We start from the raw sequence: 26,393 nt of genomic DNA on the forward strand, positions 1-26,393 counted from the left end.
GTCAAGGAGTATGTTACTTTGAAGACAAAAGAATAATCATGACATTTTTGCTGTTTAAAGACAAAACAGTTCTCCTGTCATGATCATAGAGTCATGAAATCTTGGATCTGGAAAAGACCTTAGAGAGCTAAATTATTTTCCACCCAATGCCAAGATGGTGACTCCTTTAGGACAAGGATTGTATTTTTTGCTTCCTCTTCAAAATGTCCACAGTGCTGAGTCAAGAGATGTGCACTCAGTTCCTTTAAGTAATAATCAATGATGTGGATCATTGCTACAGTCACGGCTATAGGGGGGCAGAAAGAAGATTTCAGCCTCACTTTCTGGAATTGCCTTTCTCTTTGGTATCAGCCCATTTTGACCCAGAGAAGAGCTCTTATAACAATAGGGATTACATCTTTGGGGTTTTCCCTATGTCACTCATCAAAATGTCATACAAAGAGCTACACTGGTGCTTTTGTTGCCGGACCAGCATTGGCCAGCTGCCATAGTGCCTGCAGGCCCCGGTTCACAGAGAACTGTGCATTGACCTGCCCATGCAAAAATTGTTGCGAGGGCCTTACCTGTATATCACCACAGGACAGTCACTTACAATGATTCCAGATCAATACCTCTCCGAGTTGCCTAGGAAGTCCTACCAGCTGTCACTTAAGGGTAATTAACACATCTCTCTCAATTATGCATGCTGGTAGAAGAATTTCAAACATTTGGCTGGATAACAAATTCATCCCCTCCATTAGAGAAAGGTCATTCCTCTGGCCATCTGGATATTTACTTTTCTTTATAAATGAACTTCATGGAATTTTCTGTCAAGAGGGGAAAATGGTGAGGACAAAGGGAATCTCTTAGTAAAAATATCTGTCACCCATTCAACACTGGCCATGCCCACAAACCAACAATCTTAAATGATACATCCGATCCTTATTTATTCCACTGTTAACATACATGATGCTTAATCGGCATACTACTATGACGAGAGTTGCCTCTGATGACCCTTTATGTGATATTCTTGATCTCTATAGCAGAATATCTCTTTTACTTCCCGTGTGTTCATGAAAGGCAGCAGCAACTATGTTGTATGTTTTCTAACTAAGTTAGAAAAGAAAAGGTACTGGGAGGGATGAGATGGTGGGTAAGTCCTGACTCTTACGGAGGATAGAGGCCAGCTGGAGGGGACACAAACGGTTGTAATACACTGATCAATTCCTTCCCTGTCAGCCAGGTACACAAGAAAATGCCCTGTGGGAGGGGAAGACATGCCTGAGTGGGACAAGGAAGGTGTAGTGGAGGAGAGGGTGCCTGAGATGGGCCAGTAGATGTGGAGGAAGAGGGCATTTTAGGCAGAAAGGGCCTCATGAGCGTGGGGGTGGAGACAGGAAAGTGTGGGATGTTTGGAATTTGAGAGCAGTCCAGGTGGACTGTAGCATAGAAGAATATAGGGCATGTAGGGAGATAAAATAATAATGATATGTTGAAACAGGGTTGTGGGAGAGCCTGAACACCAAAGTGAGGAATTTGGACTTAAGCTGGTAAGACAGGACAATGAAAGATTTTGAACAGGGAGATGAAAACTTAGAGAAATGACCTTCGTGACTGTTAGAGGTTGAATTCCATCACCTCACCAGATTCTTATGTTGAAGTCCAAACTCTGGATATCTCAGAAAATGGCCTTATTTGGAGATAGGCCCTCACAGAGGTGATCACGTTAAAGCAAAGTCATTAGGGTGGGCCCTGATCCAGTGGGACTGGTGTTCTCCCTAAAAAGGGAAATGTGGACACAGAGATACGGACAGAGAGAAGAAAATGCAAAGAGACACAAGAAGAAGATGGCCATCTACAAGCCAGAGACAGGCCTGGAACAGACACTTCCCCAGAGCCTTCAGAGGGAGGGTGGTCCTGCCAACACCTTGGTCTTGAACTTCAAGCCTCCCAAACTGTGGGATAACACGTTCTGTTGTTAAAGCCACTCAGGCTGCGGTACTGTGTTAGGCAGCCCCAGCAGACTCATGCAGCGACTGTCTGTGACGTGGGCTAGAGAATGTGTGCTCCAGGAATGAAAGATGTGGCCTCACAGGATGGTGGTGATGGGAAATCAGAGGCGAAAGAGCCATGACAGTGTCGCAGAGAGAGGCGCTTCCTGATCAGGCTGCTGGCAGAAATGTCAAGGTGTCAGGTACAGCAAATAATGGGCTCCTGGTTCTTTGTTCACCATTCAGACTAGGCATGAAAAGGCCAGGGTCCTAGTTGGTCCAGGCTCTGATCCCAAGCTGGTCCCACCCTCTCTCTGGCCCAGTGTGCCCATCGTAGAGGGAGGGGATTGCACCAGATCATCTTAAACTCCACATGCAAGAACGTCTTGATTTTACAATGCTAATTACATGAGTTTTATGTTAGATACGATAAATACGCGTGCGTGTGTGTGTGTGTGTATGAGTGTGAGTGTGTGTGAGGGAGAGTGAGCTCCAACCTGTTTCTAGGAGCAATTTGAGGGAACTTTCAGAATTCAGCATCATTGTTTTTAAAACGGACAACAAAGTAGAAAATCAATCCGAAGGAAATGAGAAACTTATTACGGTCATCTAAGGTGAACTCACTACAGTATTGTATTTGAACTTTAACTCTGAGTTTCCTGGCAGTGAAGGCAAAGAAAAAGCATGTGCTCATTGTCTGATAAAAATCCATGTAATTTGATTAGTTCTTGAGAAAAACATGCTGAGTGCTCAGATAAGATTACATTTAAAAATACACCGATTCAAGATACATTAAGCATCACGGAAAAAAAAATCTATACTTCTTAATCCAATAATTCCACTTACACTGAGGAAATAAAAGGAGGGAGGGGCCATGTGGGAGAAAACGCTTGTCACAAAATTATTTGTGAATGTGTAAAACTGTAAAACACCAAAACGGGAGAAATAGTTTAACTTAATTGTGATGCATCCAAGCAGGCGGTATAATATAGGCATCGTAAACAAGACTCCCCAGCTGTTGAGTGGAACTGGCTGATGATAGCCTCCATGAGAATAATCAAGAGATAAAATGATTTCTTCACCAAGATTATAACTACATAAAGATATGGAAAACATCAAAGGGAGTCCTCAAACACAGCAATAATACTAACTCTGAAGAGTGATCACCCCTTCATATATCCCAAATTTTTAATAATGTTTACAATTAAATTGAAAAGAACGAGCCACTCACATATGTTGTGCTTTATGGGATTACATTTGTTGTTGTTGCGCAGCTAAAAGGAAAGGAAAAGATTTCAAAAACGCAAACACAACAAACTGAAATTGTATTATTTGGAAAAAGTTGTTAATTTCTTGAACTAGCTTTTGGTTTTCAGAAATGATTTTTTTTAAAACGTGAGTGGGCCCTGACAGTCATGCAGAAGCCTTCCTTGTTTGCTTCCGGGTGACTGCAGCCGGCTGAACGAAGCTCATGTCCCCTAGTCAGGGGCTGGTGATGGGTTAGGTCTATTGGTCGTCTGTGCGCGGCACCCTCCAGGCCTCCACCCCTTGGTTAAATCACTTCTAGTGACCCAGCCGCCATTATTCCTCCTTCTGCTTAGCCTGCTCCATTGCTCATGACAGATACTAATCCTCTGGACCCCTCCTCTCCCTCTTGTTATTTCTTTGAAGAAAGGGAAAGAGCTTCTACCCCTGGTATTCGTCTGACTGAAACCAACGAATTATGACCAAGGACTATTTCTTCACGTTGAGTTGAAACATTGAAAATGTTTTAATTTTCAAATCCCCGTGGCATGTGAGAACAGTCTAGAAATGAGCCAGCCTAGGCAATAACTTGGGAATGTTGGTTAGAAGAAGAGTATAGGTGCATGTATCGCAGACCCGCCAGGCCTCTGGCAAAGCGCCTTCAAACGCACAAAAAACAATCGATGTAATAAACCACATGAATAGAATGAAGGAGGGGGGATCTACATTATTTCAATTGATGCAGAAAAAGCACTTGAAAAAATCCAGCACCTCTCGTGATAAAAAGAGGTAAGCTCCTCTTCTGTGAGTAGTATTTTTCCCTCCTCATCTCTCTTTTCTAGATTCTTTTCCCAATTTCACGTTTTTTTTTTTCCCACAATGTCTATTATTCTCCTTTACCTGAGCAAAGTGATTATGAAATTACTTCACACTGAAGTTTTAATAATTTCAGTGTCATTTTCATTAAAAGGCCTGGACGAAAAAGAGTGGGAGATATCCCCAGAAATGAGTCTATCATGGTGAGGCTCAGACCCAGGAAAGCAGAATGTTGCTTCTTTCCATTGTCTTACTAACTCCTAGTTTACTCCAGCAACAGCCACTGAGTTTAGAATTGAAATGTCAGTAGCCCCCAACTTACATTCATTTATTATTTATCACTTATGACGTACACATTTTTGAAGAATTCAAACTCCTTTTCTAACACTGAACATTTTTCTCAGAGCCCCTATACTCCCAATTATGTTTTTATTATCTGTATGTTGAGAACACACCTTACGAAGGTTGCTGTGAATTCAACGAACTATCGTGTGTTTGAATCTTCATTTTATTCCCAACAACAGCATTTTATAACCTCCGAGGCTGTTAATACATAGTATTCGCAGGACACTCTTTATTCACTCTCCAGCAGTGTTTGGTGATACATGCATCCGTGTTCCCCTGACAAAAACTCCCCTCCACTGATCATTTCAAAGTCAAGTGAGTTCCAAAAAATTCTTAGAAGGAATTGCATGTACCTATATTGAAAGGAAGTCAATGACCCACTACCTCAGGGCTATGAACTTGAAAATGGAGGCTCTCAGTGGTACACCCTAAGTTCTAAAGGTCTAATGTCTCTCAGCATCCTAACATTTGCCAAGCTAAAGGTAGGTCCAATGTGTTCACTTTAAATCCTGAAAATGGAAACTGAGCTGTCAAGTTGATTATTCTGAGGCAAATTTTCGGTGCTTTTCTCTGCTTTTTCCTTCTTTTCCACACATCCAGCTCCATACCTGCCCTCTCACCACACCGTGTCAGGCCCCTGCACAAACGGAGAAACCCATGTTCTAAAGAGTCAATGTTCTCTTTGTGGGATACTCATCAAATTCCAAAAGAGAAGGATCCTCTTGAACAGAAGGAAAAACTGGGGGCAATGAGGTTTGAGGATTCTTTTACATTGTAAGGTGTAAATGGGGTTGGCAGAGTTTGACTGGGACTTTTCCGTGCTCTGTTGAAAAGATCTTTTCTCCTCTTGCTGTTGTTAGAGGAGTGCCTGCAGCCTGTTGCTTAAGCAGCCCATGATGGATGGTGCCGATGGCCTGATCGGCTGCTTGGGTCTTAAGGCCCAGGTGGAGGCTGCAGAAGAGCCACCCACGTCCTTTCAAGGAGGAGAGCGGGAAGGGTCTGGGGGCTGGCCGGGCATATGGTGGCCCCCATTTCTGGTATTTAAGCTCTTCGTGCTCTCCTGGCCTCCAGCCTGCTGCCTGATCACAATAGCAGTGCTAAATGGAGATCTGTATGAGATCAGCAATATTTAGTGATTGGGAGGCTGACATAATGCACTTTCTCATAATTTATTAAAGTTGCAATACATTTGAAAAATCTGTGAAGAACATGGAAACCTCGGGGTAATATCGTCCAGTGCATTAACCCTCCATTGATTTTGCATCTCAATCAGAGTAAAAGCCAAAGTACTTCTGATGACCCGTGAGGTTCTCCCCCCACCCCCCCCACCCCCCGCCCTCTCTGCACCTCCCTCCCCTCACCTCTCCAGTCTTGGTTACCACTCTTTCCCTTGCTCTGCTCCAGCCACACTGTCCTGGTTGCCATTCTAGAATACTCTAGGCAAAGTCCCGCCTCAGGATCATTGTACTTCCTGTCTCCTCTTACCAGGCTTATTCCCTTACCTGAAAAGTCCTCCTCGAGACCTCCTTCAGACAGCCTAACAAAAACTGCAAAGTTAGCCACCCACCCACTTCCTCTCCCCCTTAGATATATTTTTTTCCCTAGCACTTATCAGCATCTACAGCACCCACTCTGTAATTCACTTGCTGACTTTGTTCAAGGTCTGTCCTGCCCCATTAAAATGGAAGCTCCCTGAGCTTAGGGACTTTTGCCTCTTTTGCTCATCACTCTTTCTCAAATGCTGAGAGGCTTGCCTGCTACAAAGGAAGTTTGAAATATGCACTGAGTGAATGAATGACTGGAGATGGTAGTCCGGGGACATAACGATTGGAAGCATCTTGCTATGACAGCTCTCCTCTACTGAGAAAATCAGCAGCTTAGGCACCGAGGTCAACAACACTAGGTGTGGAGGCTTCCAAGTGGAGGGGGGAGGCCAGGGGACAAGGTGCAAGAAGCTTTGCCCTTGGCTCTCAAGAGACTTGTTAGAATCCTAACTCTACCTCCCACTAGCTCTGTGACCACTAACAAGCTGTTTGACATAGGTGACTGGTTTCTCTCAATTTAATCAATATGTGAAAGAAAGATGATGATTCAAAAGTCCAGGGTTGTTGTGAGAATCAGGGCCAATGTCCTTAAGACAGCAGGTGTATAGCAAGCCTTCATGAAAGTGAAAGCTATTCTCATACATGTCCATCATTTGTATTAATCTGTAGCTGTTTGCATTATTGGTAAAAGTAGAAATTCACATGCTTGTTGGCATTTTCATTTTAGGGAATACATTGAGTCTATTTTAAAACTCCTTGCAATAGTATTTTTGTCCTTATAGGAAAAAACAGTCTCCTATATACACTTGTATTTCATTCCAGTGTGGATTGGTACTACTTAAGGATCCTTAAATAGGAAGAAATGGTCCCTTAAGCAGTGAAGATCATCTTCCAGTTATATCAGTTCCCCCACCTCCAAATGTCATCTCACAAGGTTTACAAGGGTCTGGACTTGCAAAATCCGTGTGTTCCAAAGATTCATTTGTTAAACATTGATGGCATACACGTTCTCCACCAGGCACTGTGCTCTCCGTGACTGACTTTTCTGAGGCAAGTGGGAGAGCTTCCCCTCAAGAACAACTAGCAATAAAGCCCTGAGACTGAGTCCTAATGATAAGAGCAGGCATTGGGTGTTAGGTGCTGCCCAAGAAGTGCAGATTGTTCCAGAAGTGCAGGGAAGGCAAAAATACTTTCTCAAGGGTGGCTGGGGAGAGGCTGGAGAATGGTTCACATGGAGGAAGGCCAGTTAGACTGGGCCTTGGAAGGGAAGTAGAATTGGACAGTTTGACATGGGGAAGGAGACTTAGGAATGGAAACAGCTTGAACATGGCCATAGAGGAGGCAGGAAGTCATCAGGCCTTAGGTTTCCCAGCTTCAACTGGGGTTGGGTCTAGGATGTGTGGATCTAGCAGATGTGAGCCTGGAAAGGAAGCTTGCTGTCTGACAGTGTGGAGGCCTTGACCACAGATAAGGACATCTGGACACGATTCAGGAATGAATGGAGTTTCTGTGAGGTTCTGAGGGGGAGGAAAATGCGTCCAGGGTCATAACTCAGGAGGTTCATTCATGGCGGTCAGTACCTTTCACATGCCCTGGCCTTCCAAACGTGCATCTCCAGACCACACCTCTCTCTTGAACTTGAGATTCCTGCTTGCTTGAAACCCCGACTTCAGTAAGCTACGGGCATCCCAACCTCAACATCTCCAAAACACGACTCCTGCAGTTTCTCCAAACCTGCTTGAACAATGCCTTCTGCATCTCAGTCGATGTCAGTTCTACCCTTCCAGTGGCTCAGGACCAAACCCTCACTGTCCTCTCACTGATCTCTTTCACGCTCCGTATCCAGCGTGTTGGAAATCCTGTTGGGTCTTCCTTCGAGACATCACCGAAACCCACCACTTCTCACACCACTGCCACCAGCCTAGTCTAGACCATCATGGTCCCTCTCCAGGATGACTGCCACAGCATAGCTGGTCTCTGTGACTACTCTGGCTCCCCTGTCTATTCCCAAAAATGTCCCTTAGATCATGTCACTCCTCTGCTCAAAATCTCCATCCCTTCAAAGTCAGCAAAGTCTTTCCAGTGGCCTACAAGGCCCTCCGTGACCAAACCTCTGTTACTTCTCCGATGTCTTTTTTGGCTGTGCCCTGGTTCAGCGTACTCCAGGTACTGGTACACTTCCAGGTTCCCTGGCCATAGACATGCCAAACATGCTTCCTCCTTGGGGCATTGGTACTGGTTGTTCTCTGCCTAGAACGTGCCTCTCCCAGACACAGGCCATGCCCAGCTGTCCACTCCCTTTGGGTATTTGCTCCAAAATCACTTTCTCATTTACAAAGAATTTTAAAAAGGCTTCCCACCCCACTACAGCATGCCCACCGCTGACCTCACTTCCCCGCCCCCCCCAACCTCAGAACTTGGCATATTCTACTCTATAATGTACTTACTTCCAATACTCACTGCTTATTGCCTGTCTGTCCCAAATAGAAGCCAAGTTCCATGAAGACGGGGGTATTTGTGAGTTTTGGGTGAAAGAGCGCTGCTGGAGGGGAGGTGGATGAGGGTCTGTTGTCAGCATCGGGCCACATTCAATGGCTTGCACCAGCCTGAAGGTGACAGTGGGAATGAAAAGTGAGCCATGATGCAGGAGACCTAGTGGCCATGTATCCAGGGCCAGATAACCCCATGTGGGAGACGTGGGGCTTTGTAGTAGATGAAGCACCAGTCACAGGATCCATGCCACACGGTCCTGTAAAATTCACTGTGCTCTAGAGCCAGAAACTGTCCTTATTTATTGATCACAGAAGCAACTAGGTGAAACTGAGTAGATGAAAATGAAGAAAATACTGGCCTATAAAAACAGCTCTGAGGGCACCTTTTGGGATGAGCACTGGGTGTTGTATGGAAACCAATTTGACAATAAATTTCATATATTGGAAAAAAAAAAAAACAAAACAAAACAGCTCTGTGCCCTGTACTGGCAGAAGTATCATACTGGGGTCATCCAAGGGAGGTAGAAACTTCCTGGGGAAACTGCCCTCCCCTGGGGCTTTCAGCCTTTCCTATACGCAAAGCATATATATGTGCCTAAAGCATACGTGCATAATTATTTTTTTTTAAGTTTATTTATTTATTTTGAGAGAGACCACCAGCAGGCATGGGCAGAGAGAGAGAATCCCAAGCAGGAACCGAGCTGTAGGCAGGAGTCCATGCAGGACTCGAAGTCACGAACCAGGAGATCATGAACTTAGCCGAAATAAAGAGTCGGATGCCCAACCAACTGAGCCACCCAGGTGCCCCCTTCCATAATTCTTAAACTATAGCTTGATACATGTATAATCCATTTATCTCCCTGAAATCCAAGGGCCTCACCTACTGATTTTGAAAGCTTGCAATCTCCTCCTAACAGGATAGCTCCTGGGGCTGGGAGTGGTCATCATGCTATTCTAATACATGGAGAGGTGCTGAGAGTGGCCTACTTTGGTTATTCCCTTCAATTATTAGTTTGATGTATTAAAATTCAACCATATTTATAAAATGTACTCAGTCACTTTAATTGGATTTGTGAGAATGTATGATTTATGAAACATCACATAGATCCTTCCGGCTAATACTGGGCTTAACTATTACTTATTACTGTGATTTCTTTCCTTTCTTCGCTTCATATGTATATGCATTGCAAATCTCTGTGTCTAGAGTTTCTCAAAGATAGGAACAATTCATTTTTCATCTCTGTATTCACTTGGGCCTAGCATCATCATACCAGGCATATGGTAGAAATCAATAATTTATATTCCTAGGGCGTGGCAGTTTTGGCATCAGGCTAAGTAGATTCAAATCTTGGATCTTCCCCAACTGTGTGACCTGGGGCAAGTAACTTAACCTTTCTGAGCCTTAGTTTCCGCACTTGCAAAATGGGGATAAAAATGAGACCTACTGCAGAGGCTTACTATGAGCATGAACAAGATCATTCATACAGAGCGCTTAACACCATGCTTGGCATGTCATAAGCATCCGCTAAACATAATTTTCATGATTATATGAACATGTGAGATTAGTGCAGTGATTGAGAGCAGTGGCTCAAGGGTCACGCTGCCTGGGTTGAACTCCTGGTTCTACCTCTTGCTACTTAGACGGCCCATGACAAGGTCATTAATCTCCCCAGGACTCAGTTGTCCCATCTGTCACAAGGAGGTATTACCAGTACTTCTGTGTCTCATAGATCTGTCTGAGACAATGCGTGTGAGCACTTAGCACAGTGCCTAGCATGGATATAATAACTTTATTATGTACATTTATATTATGATAACTATTATAGTAATAATAATAATGATAATAATAGTATATATCTACATTCACTACATGTTTCCAAGTATTATTATCATGAAAGTATTTATCTTTTAAAAAAAAAAAACATTAGGCTCTCAAATAATAAATTGATTCAGTTTATACATAAATCTGACCAGCAGTTTCTGGACTATCAGAAGCTTAAGTATCCAACCAGTAACAAAAGACAGGGAACATTTGGGGTTTGCTGAGAGAAAATACTTCTTCCATAAACTGGGTATGGGGAGGACCCAGGAGGGAGAGGGAGTAATGTCATATCTCAATGTTTGGCTAGATCTGACCGGAAGGGACCCCAGGCTCTGAAAACAGTTCTGCCCATTGGATCGAAGAGATGCTTCCCATGAACCCAAGAGTTCTGTCTCAAAGATTCTACCCTCCTCCGTACATTTTGGAGAAACATTGAGCAGCAGGGAGCTTGAGAAAAATTAGCAGGGTGTCTGTCTACTGAGGCTGGGTTACAGTGAGGGTAAATCAGGAAAATGATCCTTGGTGGGTCTGTGGATGGGGAGCCGCTGTCCCTAGTGGACCACAGGCCCCAAACTGGGAGCAGAGTTTTCCAGATGCAGAGGCCAAGCAAAGCTCCGGTCAGGGAAGGAGCCTGAATGGAGGCAGGTTCTCAGGCCTGGAACCGGGAGGTGAAGGGAGAAAGCCTGTGTTACCCTATCTAGCATGAGAGAGCGAGGTCGCCCAGTGAGTGAACCAGGTCGAAAGGAAGGCAGAAAGTTGGAACTTGGGCCAGAACAGCCATGCTGCCATTAAAACTGGGGAGGCTGAGTCGTTATCAGCCAGGGCAAAGACCTAGTCTCAGTTCAGGATTTGTCTTAGGAACCTGGGAAAGAATGAACAGGTCAGGAGCTCAGAAAGGCGGGAATAACAGGAAACCTGAGCTGAACACAGCAGTTCTCTCCTTTGTACCCTCTTCTCTACCATCTATCCTCGGTGTATCAAACTGCCTGTGAAGGTGGCCTCACCTCCTGAGACCACAGAAATGCATATCGACCTTTGTAAAAGCAACTTCAAAATGCCGGCCAAATTTACACATTTTCTTTGACTTCCCTCCTGCTTCACTGAATGACTCTCCCCCCACCACCCCCACTCCATGCAATTTTAATATCAAGGACAATTTTTATCAAGTCTTTCTCTGTAATCAGGATATAAAAATTATCCCAACATTTCTCTTTGAAAATGGATCTTCAGAGACTCAGTAGGCCTTTATGCATTACTAATGAGTTCTTTAGTGAAACATTTTGTCTTTTACTAAAATAAATCTCTCCTATTAAATCTTCCATGTGAAAAATCTGATAGCATTTAAGCTGGCTAGGTTGACTTGTAGAAAATCATTGTGCTTGGGAAGGATTTAGGAGTTGTTACAGTTTGTTTTTGATCAGGCAAGGGGATCTTGTTAGCCGAGTTCATGAAAAAAAGTTAGAAGACACATTCACAGACCCAAATCTTTGTGTTAGGAGATAGCAGGGTGTTTTGCTGGTAAAGGCTCCGGTCTCATGACACACTACATAATCTAGCATTTCTTAGGGGTGACCGTATTAGTTTGCTCAGACCGCTCAACCAAGTACCCCAAATAGGTGGCTTAGAATAACAGAGATGTATTCTGTCACAGTTTTGGAGGCTACAAGTCTGAAATCGAGGAGCATGTCCTTGATGCATGGCAGGGCCATGCTTCCTCTGAAGAACTAGGGAAGGATCTATTCCAGGTCTCTCTCCCAGCTTCTGGTCATTTCAGATGCTCCTTGGCTTAGAGATGGCCGGCTTCTCCCTGTGTCTGCATCATCTTCCCCCTGTACATGTGTCTCTCTGTGTCTGAATTCCTCCTTCTCATAAGGACGCTAGTCTAAGTGGGGTACAGCCCACCCTGATGACCTCATCGTAACCTAATTACCTCTGTAAAGACCCTATCTGCAAATAAAGTCACATTCTAGGTACAGGGGCTTAAGACACCAATGTACCCTTCTGGGATGACACAATGCACCCTGTAACATTGACCATCCAGTGTCACCTCCCTGATGTCCGTTGCCACATGAGGCTGCTAATTCTGTCCTAAACACAGCTCTCTTATGTTGGGCCAAAAAACTGTTAACCGTAGTTCTTCCACTGACCTCCAGGGACAGTGGAGAGGGCACACTTTTTAGTAACTTGGGAACAGAATTTAGTCCTGGCTGACTCTGACCCGGCGTTGGATAGCACCTTCAAACCTTCTGAGCCTCCTTTATTTTCCTTACCTTTAAATTAGGGGGCCAGATCACAAGAATGTTATGAAGCTGTAAGAAGCTACTGGGTCTCAAGAATGCTTTTTGAAGGTGTGATACAAATGTTTCTATTGGACTTCAAGTTTCCTAATAGTGGCTCTGCAGAGAGCGGCCTTGGTCGCCCAGCTCTGCCATTACTCCCTGTGTGACCTTGGGAAGTTATTTACCCCTCTGGGCCTCCCTTTCATCCCAGAAGACGAGAACATGAACAGCACCTCTGTTCAGATCTTGTATTGAAGATTAGAATGTAATCTACGAAAAGCTGCCTGGTGCATGATACGCGCGCGCGCTGTTATGTAAGCCTCAGCTATTTTTATGGAGGGTGGGACCACGTCTTAGTACCCTGTGTGTAATTCCAGCCCAGCTTCTGGCATAGAGCAGATGCTCTACAAAATGTTTGTCGAGTGAATAAAGGAACGGAGGCATGTGGCTCTGCCCGCAGGGCACAGCCTGGATAAGCCCCACACCTGTGGGCAAGCCGCTATGCCTACACCTGCCCAGGCGGTTTTTTTTTTTTTTTTTTTCTGAACAAAGTGCCGCTTCCTTCTGCTGCAGTTTGGCTCGCAGGCCAGTCCCCCGCCACCAAGTAACGCAGACCAGCCCGAGAGAAGTGTTCTCTGCTTGTGTTGCTAAAAACGAATGCACTCTTGAAAGGGCCCCCTAGCTTTCCCATCTTCTTCCACGGCTTCTTCCCCCAGTCTTCCTCTTTCCCCTGCTGTCTTTTCTCATCTTCCCTTGCTGCCCACCGCTTCCCTAGGCTCAGACCATTCCTCACCCACCCCGCCCCCACCTCCTCCTGGCAGCCCTCCCAGCCCGAATACCAGCAACCAGGGCACTCCAGCTTTGTCACAAGTATATTTATAATCAGGTGTGATATGCGCGATATTTTAAAATAAATACCTCCCAGGTGGGTAGCCACCAGTCAGTGGCACCAGAGCTGGCTCAGGGAGGCCCCCTGCTGTGCAGGATTTAACACTTCCATTGCTGGGATGGGGGGCGGGGGTGGTGGGGGGAGGTGCTAGGATTGGGGGGGGGGGTGGCTGGAGTGACCAGATGAGTGAACAGCAGTGGGACAGCAGCTGCTTTTTAAACTGGGACAGAAGTACTTCCAGCATTTTGATAAATAGCACAGCTATACAGGAGCATACCCCCTAAACATCAGCCATTAGGGCTGATGGTCTCTTTGTGTCTAAATTCCAGGAAGGCCTCCGAGGGGGTAGGTGATTCACTACTCACTTTACAAATCAGACTGGAAAAGTCTGTAGGAAAATGAAGATGTATAATAACGTTTTATGCCTTTGGATAGATGTCACTTATTTTTAAAAAATGGCCAGCTTCTGGAATTGCTGATAAAAATGGCAGCCAGTGTTTACTGAGCATTTACTTTGCTCCAGGTGCTGCTCGAAGGCCTTTCTAAGGCCTCAGGAATGTAACTCCCACAGAGTGGTTGTGAATTAGTCTGGCTTGTTTTAATTTGCCCCTTCCACATACATCCAACTAGAGAATCTGATAAAGATCTTAGTTTAGATGTGAAATGTCCCTTCCTTTAGAGCGATCCCTGGGCCCTAAACTAGTTGGGGCTCCCTACAATATGTCCACACAGCACCCCTGAATTCCTCCTGTCAGGGCATGGGTCACTCTTGTGTTAGTCGCCCATTTCGTATCACAGGGCTTGGCACATAGAAGGGGCTCGAGAAGATTTATCAAAAAGAAGAAAGGGCAATCATTGGACAACGTGCACTCTCTCTAAGAGTCCCTGTACTGCAGATATTTGCAGGAGAGGTATAATAAATAGACTAGAAAGGTGTGCCCTTCCCCACAGGAAAAATGCTACTGCTGTGATATTAATATTTCATACAGCTTCTGTTTCACCCATGGCCATGGTAATACACGTTAGCCTATCTAAACACCATGGAATTAAACAACCACTAGACTGGTTTTGTGTTATGTTATTTTATCACAGTTCACACTAACCAATGTACCTCTGTGACAAAAGACAGTTATCTTCCAATTAAACAAAATAATTTTCAAATAAGGCATCTGATGCCCAGATATTAGTTTCCTTAAATCTCTCGAGAACACGGGGGCAGTTTTTAGTCTCATTGATGTCTCTTAATTGGCACATTTTCAGTTAGCATATGAACTGAAAAGACCAGTAAAAACAGGGTGTGGCTCCTTAATTAAAACTGACAAACAGCTGTTTCCAAATACATGACAAAAATGGTACCAGAAAACTAAAGCTGCACAGGCAACTACAATCCATTTAAGAAAATAAAAATTTCAACGTGCTTTGAAATGGCAAGCTACAAACAAATAACCCTCTTTGTCTCTCTTCCTCGTTCATCACTTTTTATGTTTTGCCTACTTAAAATGGTTACAAAATTAGGTCTTTTCTGACTTTTTTTTTTAATGTTTGTTTATCTGAGAGAGAGAGAGAGATAGAGAGAGAGAGAGCAAGCAGGGGAAGGGCAGAGAAAGAGGGAGACATAGAATCCGAAGTAGACTCCAGGCTCTGAGCTGTCAGCACAGAGCCCAAAGCAGGGCTGGAACTCATGGGCCATGAGATCATGACCTGAGCTGAAGTCGGATGCTTAACTGACCGAGCCACCCAGGTGCCCCACAAAATTAGGCTTTAATGGCACTTACCAATAGTGCTTGAAGGAATAAGGCAGTTGTCACAATGAAGGAAACCATCAACAAAACAAAAAAAGCAACCTACTGAATGGGACAAGATATTTGTAAATAATGATACATCCAATAAAGAGTTAATATCCAAAATATATAAGGAACTTACAGAACTCAACACCAAAATAATAATAATCATTATCATCATCATCATCATCCAATTTAAGAAATGAGCAGAGGACCAGAATAGGTATTTTTTCTATAGAAGACATCCAGATGGCCAACAGACACGAAAAGATGCTCAACATCAGTCATCATCAGGGAAGTGCAAATCAAAACAACAATGAACTATCACCTCACACCTGTCAGAATAGCTAAAATCAAAAGCACAAGAAACAACAGGTGTCGGTTAGGATGTGGAGAAAAGGAACCCTCTTATACTGTTGGTGAGAATGCAAACTGGAACAGCCACTGTGGAAAACTGTATGGAGGTTCCCCCCAAAATTAAAAATAGAATTACCATATGATCCAATAATTCTACTACTGGGTTTTTGCCCAAAGGAAGCAAATACATGAATTCAAAAAGATAAATGCACCCCTGTGTTCGTTGCAGCATTATTTATAGTAGCCAAGATACGGAAGCAGCCCAAGTGTCCATCCATAGATGAATGGCTGAAGAAGATGTGTCTATGTGTAATGGAATATTACTGAGCCGTAAAAAAAGAATGACATCTTGCCATTTGCAACAACATGGATGTACTGAGAGGGAAAAATGCCATGTAAAATAAGTCAGAGGAAAACAAATAGGGTATGATTTCACCGATATGTGGAAGTCAAGAAACAAAACAAAGGCAGAAAGAAAAAAAGCGACAAAAAACAGATTCTTGAATACAGAGAACAGACTGGTGATTGCCAGAGGGGAGGTGAGTGGGGTGATGGGTGAAATAGATAAGGGGGATTAAGAGCACTAAGTATGTATCAAATTGTTGAATCACTACAGTGTCCACCTGAAACTAATATAACACTGTATGTTAATTATACTTCCATTGAAAAATTAAAAATACAAACAAAGAACAGGGCAGTTGCACTGGCATAATGGAGCCAGAGTCACAAATCTATTTAGGAGACACTGGGGATGGCCCTAAGGTCTTCCCAGCCCTCTATTCATAATAAAAGGTCCTAAATGCATATCTAAAGATGGGAAGACTCAGAAGCATTTGAAGCACTCTCTAAGGAAGGTAAAAAGCATTAGCACTGGGGGAGAGCTCTGAATATCACCCCACCGGTGCAGCAGTGGAATGACAGGCAATGCCAGTTTCTGGAAAGAAAATGCTACCATCACCACTTTTACTTGGGCCAGCCATCTACCCAGTGAGATTCAGGCTTCCTCATTCCCCCTCCTCCTCCCAGCTCGTAGCTGTGCAAAGGCGGGTAAAATTGGAGGTGTTGGTAGCTGCCTATCAGCATTTGTGATTTTCCCTCGTTTCCCCATCTGGCTACTTTCTCCAGCCTTCCTTCTATCTTCCCACACGTTTCCTCCATACTGTGGGAGCGAGAGATAAAGGAACACTCCCTAGAAAAGAGAAGATCAGATCATAAATATTCCCTTTTTAATCTGTCTTTAATAAGGGCAATGTTTTATGCTCTTTACCAAAAGAGAATTGCATATATGGACCATAAAAGGTAGATTGTAATACAAATTGAACTAAATCACTAATAAACAGAAAGTACTTATTTTAAATTCATTCATAATATTGATGATCTGGGCAACTGCTCATTTTGATGGAAGTTCTGGTTATCATTTGCTTGTAGCGATTCCCTGAATTCAGTTTCCTCTAATTCCAAAGTCCTTATGTGGTTGTATTTTATTTGCTCTATTATGTAGTTGGAACTAATAATACAAGGAGCTCATGTGGTTCAATTAGTTTATTTAAATTCAAAAGAAGCTTAAAAGCCTAATCTGTCACTTGCCTTAGAGTACAGCTATTTCAGCCGCATAGTTAACGTTATAAATTAGGCCCTGATGTGAATAACCGTTTTATTCCCCTACACTTTTACTTGCCCATATCCTTCCGGAAATGTGCTGCAGAAGGAAGAAAAGGTTTAGGCCAAATGTTAAACTCAGCCTCTTGCCACCTGACAGAGACCCATAAAAATGATGGCCCAATATAAATATCAATGAAGACCTTTATTTTTCCCCACTTTGAAAAAAACCTTGAGAGGGTCTGAAATTGTAGGGAAACGGAGGCGGCGGGTGGGTCGTCAGGCCAGTTCAGTCACTTGGAAACGTCTGCTGGACATCTTCTATGCACAAGAACCAAACGGTGGTCTGACTGAATTTCTCACTTTCAAGCTGTGTACCACTGTAGGTACTTAATAAATCCTCCTAGACTTAATCAGCTTGACTTAATTTGCCACTTCTGTTGGCGCATCCCGTGCCTTGTCTGTCACATAGACTTCTCAACTATTCTCGAACACGTTGGAGCTGTTGCCAACAGAAGTCCCTGGTGTCACTCTTTACTGTAACTGTTGCTGTACGTAGTTTTCCCCTTTCACTAGATTAGGGACATTTGCGAGGAAATAGATGTGGAATAGACAATGCATAGAAAAGTACGATGTTTCCAGAGCAACTTCTGCTATCTCTCCAGCTGTCACAACCATCAGAAGGGGTTGAGATATGGGAATACGATGGCCCCCATTTGAACAGATGAAAAAATGGAGACACAGACCATTATGATGATTTGTAAAAGTTAGTATAGCCATTTGGGGATGAAGCCACAACCAGAATGTCAGGATTTTCCCACTATAATGCATATTTGCTTTTGATTCTAGATTAGTCATGCCATGTCAATCAGCCCTGGCAAGTTTCAGCAGGAAAAATACCAAAGAAAAACAGATCTGAGGCTCTTCTGAAGACAGAAATGGCCTGTGCTGGCCATTGTTCTGTGACAACAAGAATAACAAAGGGTTAAAGAGCTTGGGAGACAGGCCAGAGAGAAGCAAGGGATGGAGAGACGAAAGTAGGATTAGCGAAGTTGTTTTTAATTCCATTTATCTTTATCTACTGTGCAATGACGGTGTTAACAGTAATAGTAATGATAAGGGTGAGGATGAGGCTGAAAATAATAAGAGTAATCATATCAAAAACTTATGGAGGGCTTACTAGGTGCCAGAAACTGTTCACACACTTTACAGGCATCAACTCATAATCTTTACTGAAAGTCTAGAGGTAGAACTATTGTTATGTCTGTTTTGCGGTGTGGCGACTGGAGGCCACCAAGCCCCGTGGCAAGAAGAGCAAAGCTGGATTTGGGGCCAAAGTAGTTCAGGAAAGAGTCTGTTCCCTTTACCACTGGTTCAAACGGCTCCTCCAAAACGGTTTCCGAGACAGAACGGGTCTCAGGAGTGTCACTCCAGGACGAGAATCTGTCGTCACATCAGGGTTCCGTTAAGCTAGCCTCACGCGTGTGGAATGCAAGGGAATCCGAGAGCCTCTCTCACGGCCAGCCTTGGGGTCCAAGGCAGACCCCTGGACTCAGAGTATCCCCGCAGGCCAGTCTCAGAGCACATGCTGTCTCCCCTCGATGGTTAGAGTCAGCCCTTGCCATTCTACAGCTGGCCGCTCACTGGAAAATACCACCATGTGCTGAAAGCAGGGCGTGGCCAGGACCCAACTGGAAGAGGCAGAATTCAGTAGGTCAGACTGTGTTTCCCGAACCTCCCCTGGAATGATTCCCCCCGAAAAGGATCTTTTTAGAGTCTGCGGATCCGTGGCTCAGCCCACACCAAGACACAATTCCAGTTATCCCCAAGTGATATGTACAGTAGGGAACCTAGTAACTGTTTGAATTGTTATATATAAAATCCATAGCTTTCCCATGGAAAACTAATGGGACGTGTTCTGTGAGCTATTCCTGTGGGCAAAAACTCCTATTGTTAATCCCTTTAACAATCTCCTAATTAATCTGTTTTCTTTTTGGCTTCCATATTTTAATTGACTTTTTCAATTAGGAGCATATTAGAAAAAGATTCTAAAAATTACTTGTTTTAAAATAAGCATTTAGAAAATCTCATTTTCCAGTTACACTTTCTCCCCCCCTCACACCGACCTGATTCTGAAATCTTTTCTTAGCCAAGGCTGCGTTTATTCGATCCCACGCCATGTAATGTAATGGCCGTGTAATTCTGATGGCTCCAATCTGTTGTTCTGCCAAATTACAGATTATAGTTATTTAGCATCTTTCCCCATTTTGCTGAGAGTCAACACAGATACTCTGTATTAGAATCTTCCACGGTCACTTACTTTAATAAACTTAATTCGGCTTGAAATTTTTACTCGCGACTCCCTAATCTAAATATTCCTGGAATAGAGATTATTGTGAAGGTAAAATAAACTGCACAAACCCTACGTAGACTCTGTCAGAATCTGCTATTCTTTTAAAATAAGCTGTCTCCAGACAATGCAAACCATAATAAAATTAAAGAAAGTAGTAAACAAAAAGTATAAAATGCAATAATCACGGTGAGATTCTGCATGTAGCTAGTATAAAACCGTGCTACTCTCCTGCTTAAAAACTCCGGGGCAATGAAGTTCAGACCCCTTAACGTGGCTCCATTTGCTGCCTGTTTTGTAAAGGTTCTCACTCCTGCTCCAACCCACACCCGCTCCTGTACTCCAGCCTCGGGAAACCACGCAAGCCCCTTCCCCCCGCCCCCCACCCCATGTGCATTCATCTCGCACATTCTCTTCCTCTGGTTCTCCTTTTGTATTCTCTCCCCTCAACACACACACACACACACACACACACGCACGCACGCACACCAGGCACCACTCACTCCTTTGCCTCATTCCTTCTCAAATCCTTTGGGTCTCAGTGTAAATGTCACTTCTTCAGCGTCCTTCCCTGACCCACCTGTCTCAATTTTGACCATCTCCCACTATCCTGTCTCAGCGTTCTCCTCAGAACACGTATCACAATCTGTAGTTATACATTTATGGGTGTCGTTATTTGGTTAGTACCCCTGTTCACCCCTAGACTGCAGGCGTTAGGAAGGTAGGCAGGGTGTTGTGCTTACCACAATGTCTGGCACACACATAGTAGGATCTCAATAAATATTTGTTGAATGAATGAATGAGACCCAAGCTTGAAAGTACACGAAGAACAATGGTGAATGTGATCCAGACCACTTATGGTTTCCATACGACCTGAAGCTAATGTCTCAGGAGCTTTGATCCCCACATCAGCCCCTCCTATGGGCCCATCTGCCTGCCTTTGCCTGGGCTCCTGTGGTTTATTTCCCTAAGACTCTTCACACAGACTCTGCAATGGCATCCTCGGATCTCCATCCCACAGAAGCCGAACGGTCCCCTTCTCTAGAGGCTGCACCCTACCTCTCTCATTTCCCCAGAAACAGTGTTTAACCAAGAACTAAAAAGGAGGAAGAGTTGAAATAAAACAAAACAAACAAAAAAAACATCCTAGCGGCCACAGGAAGACTTTTCCAAGACATTTTTATCTTTATTTCTTGGACTAAAATCAGGAGACATTACTTTTGACACTTCTGTTGTGTTTCACAATGACAAACAAAGACACTTTACATTTCTGCACGCTGCCCTCTCCCATTCGGTTATGACAACTTGCTGTGATAATCAACAGTTTTTGTGCGATGATGCATATCCCACGAATCGTATGCCTTAACAAAAACTTCCTTACAAATTGTTTACTGTGTCAAATAGCTCGTTGTGTTTTGACAGTAGCTTTTCCTTTAGGATTTTAGAGTCCTGTAGGATCCTTTACTAAGATTCTGCCTGGATTTTCCCAGTTCTTGAGTTAGTATGCCCCAAACATCCATGGTGCAACACGCTTCAAAATATTTACGCTAGATTGAACTACAGTGCAGGGGTGTGTCTTTAAGTATGGGTACTTGCAGAAATACCCTGTAGAACTGAAAATAATATTAAATATAAAATACTTGAATAAGCATAATTAAGTAGCTTTCATCAAGTTTTTAAGTAAAACTCTATTCTACGGAAGAACCAAAAAGCCAGTACAATTAAATGTACTTATTTACTTATTGTAAATAAAATGCCATATGTAAATATTTTCTCTTTTTTGGTAATATTAGCAACATTTACTCAACGCTTACCATGTACTAGGAAGATGTACCTCTAAACCTTGTGCATATATTAATTTATTTAATCCCACAACAGCCCTTAGAGGAAAACACAATAGTTTTTATTGTACAGCTTAAAAAAAACTGATGCACAAGAAATTCAAGTAATTTGCTCAAAGTTACGCAGTGAGGAGGGACAGAACCAAGTTATGTGCCCAGGAGTCTGCCTCCAGAGCCTGTGAGCTTAACCATTTCTTTATCCCCCTACCGAAGGACAGACCACTATCAAGGAATAGACCAAGGCAAAAAATCTTTTCTATTCCCAAATTCTCATGTATATTTTACTATATGTTAAATTGTGTTATGCATTCTTACTATTATATTATATATATGTGCCCATGTTATTTTATCAAGGATAACACTAGATTTTAATCTTTCCTAGATTTTAACTATTGCCAATAACTAGCTTGGTATAGTGATGTAATTGAGTCAGGAAGACCTGAATTTAGAATCCAGCTCTACCACTTATCCATTAGATGACCTTGGGAAAGTTCCTTAATTATTTCTGAACCCCTTTGTTATTTTGTAAGATGGGGATCATGATAGCTGTTGTAAGGGGAAAATGAGATAACCGTGTATAAATTGCCTGGCACGTGGGTGATCAATAATACGCCTTATTCCGAATGTGTAAATGAGAACACTAGGAAATTACATTAATTCTCATGAAAAAGAAGGTCCCATCAATAAATTACTAATTTGATGTTGTAAATCATGTTCTCTTGGCTGAAAATGGTTTATACCATTCCTTAAGTGTCCCGGCTGTATCAAAAGATAATAGCATTTACAAGAAAACCATATTTTTCTAGCCTAATCGAAATTTTTACATGTAGCTACAAAGGATTACATTAGAAGACCAGTGGATCAAATGGACAATTAGATGAATGAGCAACACCGAAGAGCCAAATTGGTAGAAGTGTAGACATGTCACAAATTCTTTCACCATTCCATGGAACTCTACTTTCCCGAATCCCCCGCATTGGGCCCAGCCGTATGTCTGTGCACACAGGCCTGTAAAGGTACTCTGTATACCTGAGCCTTGCTGGGGTCAGCCTCCAGGTCAAATGATTGTGCTGAAAGAGTGTGGATTGAGGTTGTCGCAGAGGAGCCTGAGGTGCGTTATCTTCTGTACGAGAAATATCGTTCTGTTTAATCCGCCTCCACCCCTGCCGATGGGCAGCAGCTACGTCCTGTATCCCATGAACCACCTCCCATCACAGATGATAGGAGTGTATGTGGGCACTTGGCAGAGAGGCAGCCAATCCAGAGACTGGCCACACGTCTGTGTTGTAGGAGCTGGCCCGATACGAATGCCTCTTCGGGACTGGATTTTAGCAAACAGAAACTTGCAGGCAGTTGTCAAGGAGGACAGAAAGGGAAATATACAAAGAGAAACCTAAAGCAAGTTGGTAGGGCTGGAGGGACCCTGGGACATCACAAAACAAAAAGCGAAGTGAAGTGAGGATAAAAACTATCCCCCAGAATTGCAAACAAAAGGAGATGGAGAGAGAAAGAAAGGGATTCCTAGACCACTTTGATTTACATTCTCTTTCATTGTGGTTTCAGTCTATCTGTCTTCACAATAGACCTTCCAATAGTTGACCGGGGATGGCAATTTCACACATAGGAAGCTGCATGACAACATTCACAATATGAGCCTGAGACCAAAGGGACACACTGACATATAACCATTGTTATAGAATTTTATTGGCAGAAATGTGACCAATTCCCTCTGATGTCCCCAGTACCTGACTATGTCCTACACTCAGTGGGTGACACAACCTTTAATGCTGCTAATAGTAGAGCCTGAGGACAGCGTTGGTTGATGACCACAGACCACTAGGACTGAGCCCACGACCGACATCTGCCCCCTCTCCACTGTGGTGGGGAAAGGCTCAGACTGGAGAGGGAGCCAACACAGCCAAAAGTGCAGCCGGAATTAGTGGGAGACAGAGTGAGAACTCCAGATGTTTAGAATTAGGATGACTATAAACAAATTTGTTTCTCCAGATCCACCAAGCTTGCTGTTTAAAATTATTTTTATATCTGGTAAACAAAGCCATATTCTCTTGGTTGCAAATAGACTAATTCTTTAGGGAATGATAATACTCATACCAGGTGGCTCTTGTAAAGAAGAAAAGAGTATTTGCCCTTCTTTCTCCAGAAATTGCATGAGTCACACGTTAACATGATTGTCTCGATCGGTACTTCTGGAAACTTGGAAACTCAGTATGAACCCTGCATCAGCGATTACTCTCTAAGACGGGTTTTATGCACACCTGCCACCCAATTATTATTTTTTGTTGTTGTTGTTGGGCCAACTTTAACATCCAAATGTTACTTTAGCCATAAGCACTCTTCGGACACTACATTTGATACAGTCGTCATGGGAGCAGGGCAGGGCCATGGGGTAACCACTTTTGTGTACCAAACGAATTAGCCGCAGGTAATGATCTGAGTTTATGCCTGGAGATTTCATTAATGCATCGATTCCTAAGAAATGTCCACTCCTATACTTCCATTGCGTCTCCTTTAATGATTTGAATTAGGGATATCTTCAGCCAATGTGGAACACACATTTCAAGGAATTAGTATTACTGTCCCCACTGCACACACTCAGTACATGATTATTCATATTTGGTCATGCACAAACCAATGCAGAGCAAGTTCAAAGACTCCTTTTGGTAAGTCCCGATAAATGTGTTCCTCTGTTTGCCTTCCACACTGCCTAGGCTAAGGGTCTGCCTTTCCTCCTAGCCCTCACATTCCTTTAGAGTCTGTTGTCAGAGTGGGAATCCGCTAGAAAGAACAACAGAAAAAAAAAATCTCAGGAAGCTTCTCTGCTGAACAGGTTTCAGCAACATTGATAATCACCTAATGCCTGATTCACTCCTCGTATGTTCCAAGTCTGTTGTATGTTCCAACGGGAGGGTGCGTGCATGCGCACACACGCACACACCCACACTCACACACGGGTTCCTTGCCTTTGTATACATGGAGCGATTGTGAAATGGTTGACAGTAGATGAAAACTACTCCTAACAGTCCTAAAACCAAAACATTCGTTTTACAGGGCCGTTGTTCACGAGAAAACTGCAAGTATCTTCATCCTCCAACACATTTAAAAACTCAACTAGAAATTAATGGGAGGAACAATTTGATCCAGCAAAAAACTGCTGCAGCGATGCTTGCCCAGCAGATGCAATTTATGTTTCCAGGAACCCCACTCCATCCAGTGGTGAGTACATCTCATCTAATGATGGGCTTGATGATTAAAGTGTTGGTACGGGCAGCGCCACATTGACCTAAAACGGCCTTGCTCTACTTTGTCTCTGGCTACAATTAAAGCAAATAGCTTTGAAGCTAAATGGTTTCTGAAAATAGGGTTTTTGAAATTATTTAAATGGAAAAAGTGTGTGTGGAAACAGTAGGCAAAGACAGTTTCTAAGCAGTGTCTGGGAAATCTGTGTCCCTCCCAACTCGGGCTCACCGGTAAACTCCACCTTTGAACCATCTTAGAACAGAAAGAGTTCGACGTTTTCATTTAGAGTACGAAGTGATGATCTATGTGAAGAGCAGGTTTCGATGCCTAGCACGTTGTTAGCAATCTAGCAGGTGGACTCTTCCGTTCAATGGCGTCGTTTTAAGGATGAGCCAAGGGAGAAACCCGAGAGGCTGAACCATTTACCCCATGTCTCGTAGCTAATACGCTGTGGGTCGGGCACTGGGGCTCAGACATTGGGAGCAGGGCGCTGTCTGCAATGTGCTAGGCCTGAAGCCCCACAGCAGCCAGAGAGGAGGCTGCCTTAGCCACCCACACTCCGCTGCCTCTCAGAGGCCTGGGAAGGGTGTGGCGCTGTGGCCAGGGCCCCAAGAGTAAATGCTCAAGGGAGTTCAGGCTTAGAATATGTATTGTGCCATATTTTCTCCCTGATTTCAGTGTTTGAAAGTATTTCCTTAAAGGTCTGGAAATTGTTTTAGGAATGAGGCCCTGGGGGAAAGGAGCGCATTGGGCTTCAGTGGAATTCATTTACATCTGTGAATTATTTGTCAAAAACAAGCTAATTTAAAAAAAACACACACACAACAAAGCCAGTAAAGTGAGAGATACTTGCTTTTTTAAAGCAGTACATACACAAAAGACTATTGTTTAAAAATTAGTCTTTATTGTGTGAAAAGTCCGTGTGATTAAAGGCTGCCAAATTAAAAAGGACACTGCAGCTGAGATGTACTTTCTTGAGTGTCTGCGGGATGAGGTGGGGAGGGTGGGAAGGCCCTGGTGAAGGGAGAATCTGGGCAGATCCTTAGCTCTGCTGGTGCTTCTGCTCAAGAATGGTGGACAGGACAAAGTAGCCAGGACCCAGCTCTGCCCGGAGGGGGGGGGGGGTGGAATCCAGGTGCATGGGGATCCAGCAATAATAAGATACAGTCTTTGGGGGGGTAGACAGAGTCATGAGAAGGGCGAGGTAAGATTCAGGCACAGGGAATTATGATTTTGAATGAGGCAAGAAATACTGCTTGGAGAAAATCCCAAATAACTGTATCCCAAAGGATGAGTAGTTGGGAGCCTAAATGTAAGGACAACATAGAGTTCTGCATACATTTAACACCAAATATAGGCATTTAAGTGGATCTGTTTAAAACCACACACACATGTATAATTTATGGTTCTCTATTGATGTTCGCACATAAATTATTTATTAAATTACCTAAAGCTAAAATAATTTAGTTTTTCGTCTTGAATAATGTCTGTAGGAATAAATTTGGAACCACTGAGATCAACACAGTCACACGGTATTTTGTGTCTGTCTCACTCACTTTAATCAGTCACTTCTTATTTATTTAGAATTCATAAAGATTGACCTCCCCAACAGTGGCAATGTTAATAAGAAAAGCCCATTCCCGTTGTTAGCTGTTAGTTGAAGTCATTTTTGAAAGTTATGTTTATGTATTGTCTCAAGTATTAATTAGAAGTTAATAATCATGATTTGTCTATGAAAAAGACATTTAATATTACATTTAATATTTATATTACATTTCATATTACATTTAAATATTTTAGCAGAG

At 43.3% G+C, this 26,393-nt stretch overlaps 1 protein-coding gene across 5 annotated transcripts in view; it reads left to right on the forward strand.

The window, feature by feature from the left end:
• Positions 1–26,393, forward strand: part of MBNL2 (muscleblind like splicing regulator 2) — a 158,004-nt gene that overhangs the window by 77,273 nt on the left and 54,338 nt on the right. For all 5 annotated transcript variants that reach the window (XM_042979456.1, XM_042979461.1, XM_042979478.1 and 2 more), the window contains one exon: positions 24,400–24,564. In XM_042979456.1, coding sequence (XP_042835390.1) covers positions 24,400–24,564 — 165 coding nt within the window. The remainder of the gene's footprint in view (positions 1–24,399; positions 24,565–26,393) is intronic.

This window comes from Panthera tigris, chromosome A1, assembly GCF_018350195.1.
Source record: "Panthera tigris isolate Pti1 chromosome A1, P.tigris_Pti1_mat1.1, whole genome shotgun sequence".
NCBI lineage: Eukaryota > Metazoa > Chordata > Mammalia > Carnivora > Felidae > Panthera > Panthera tigris.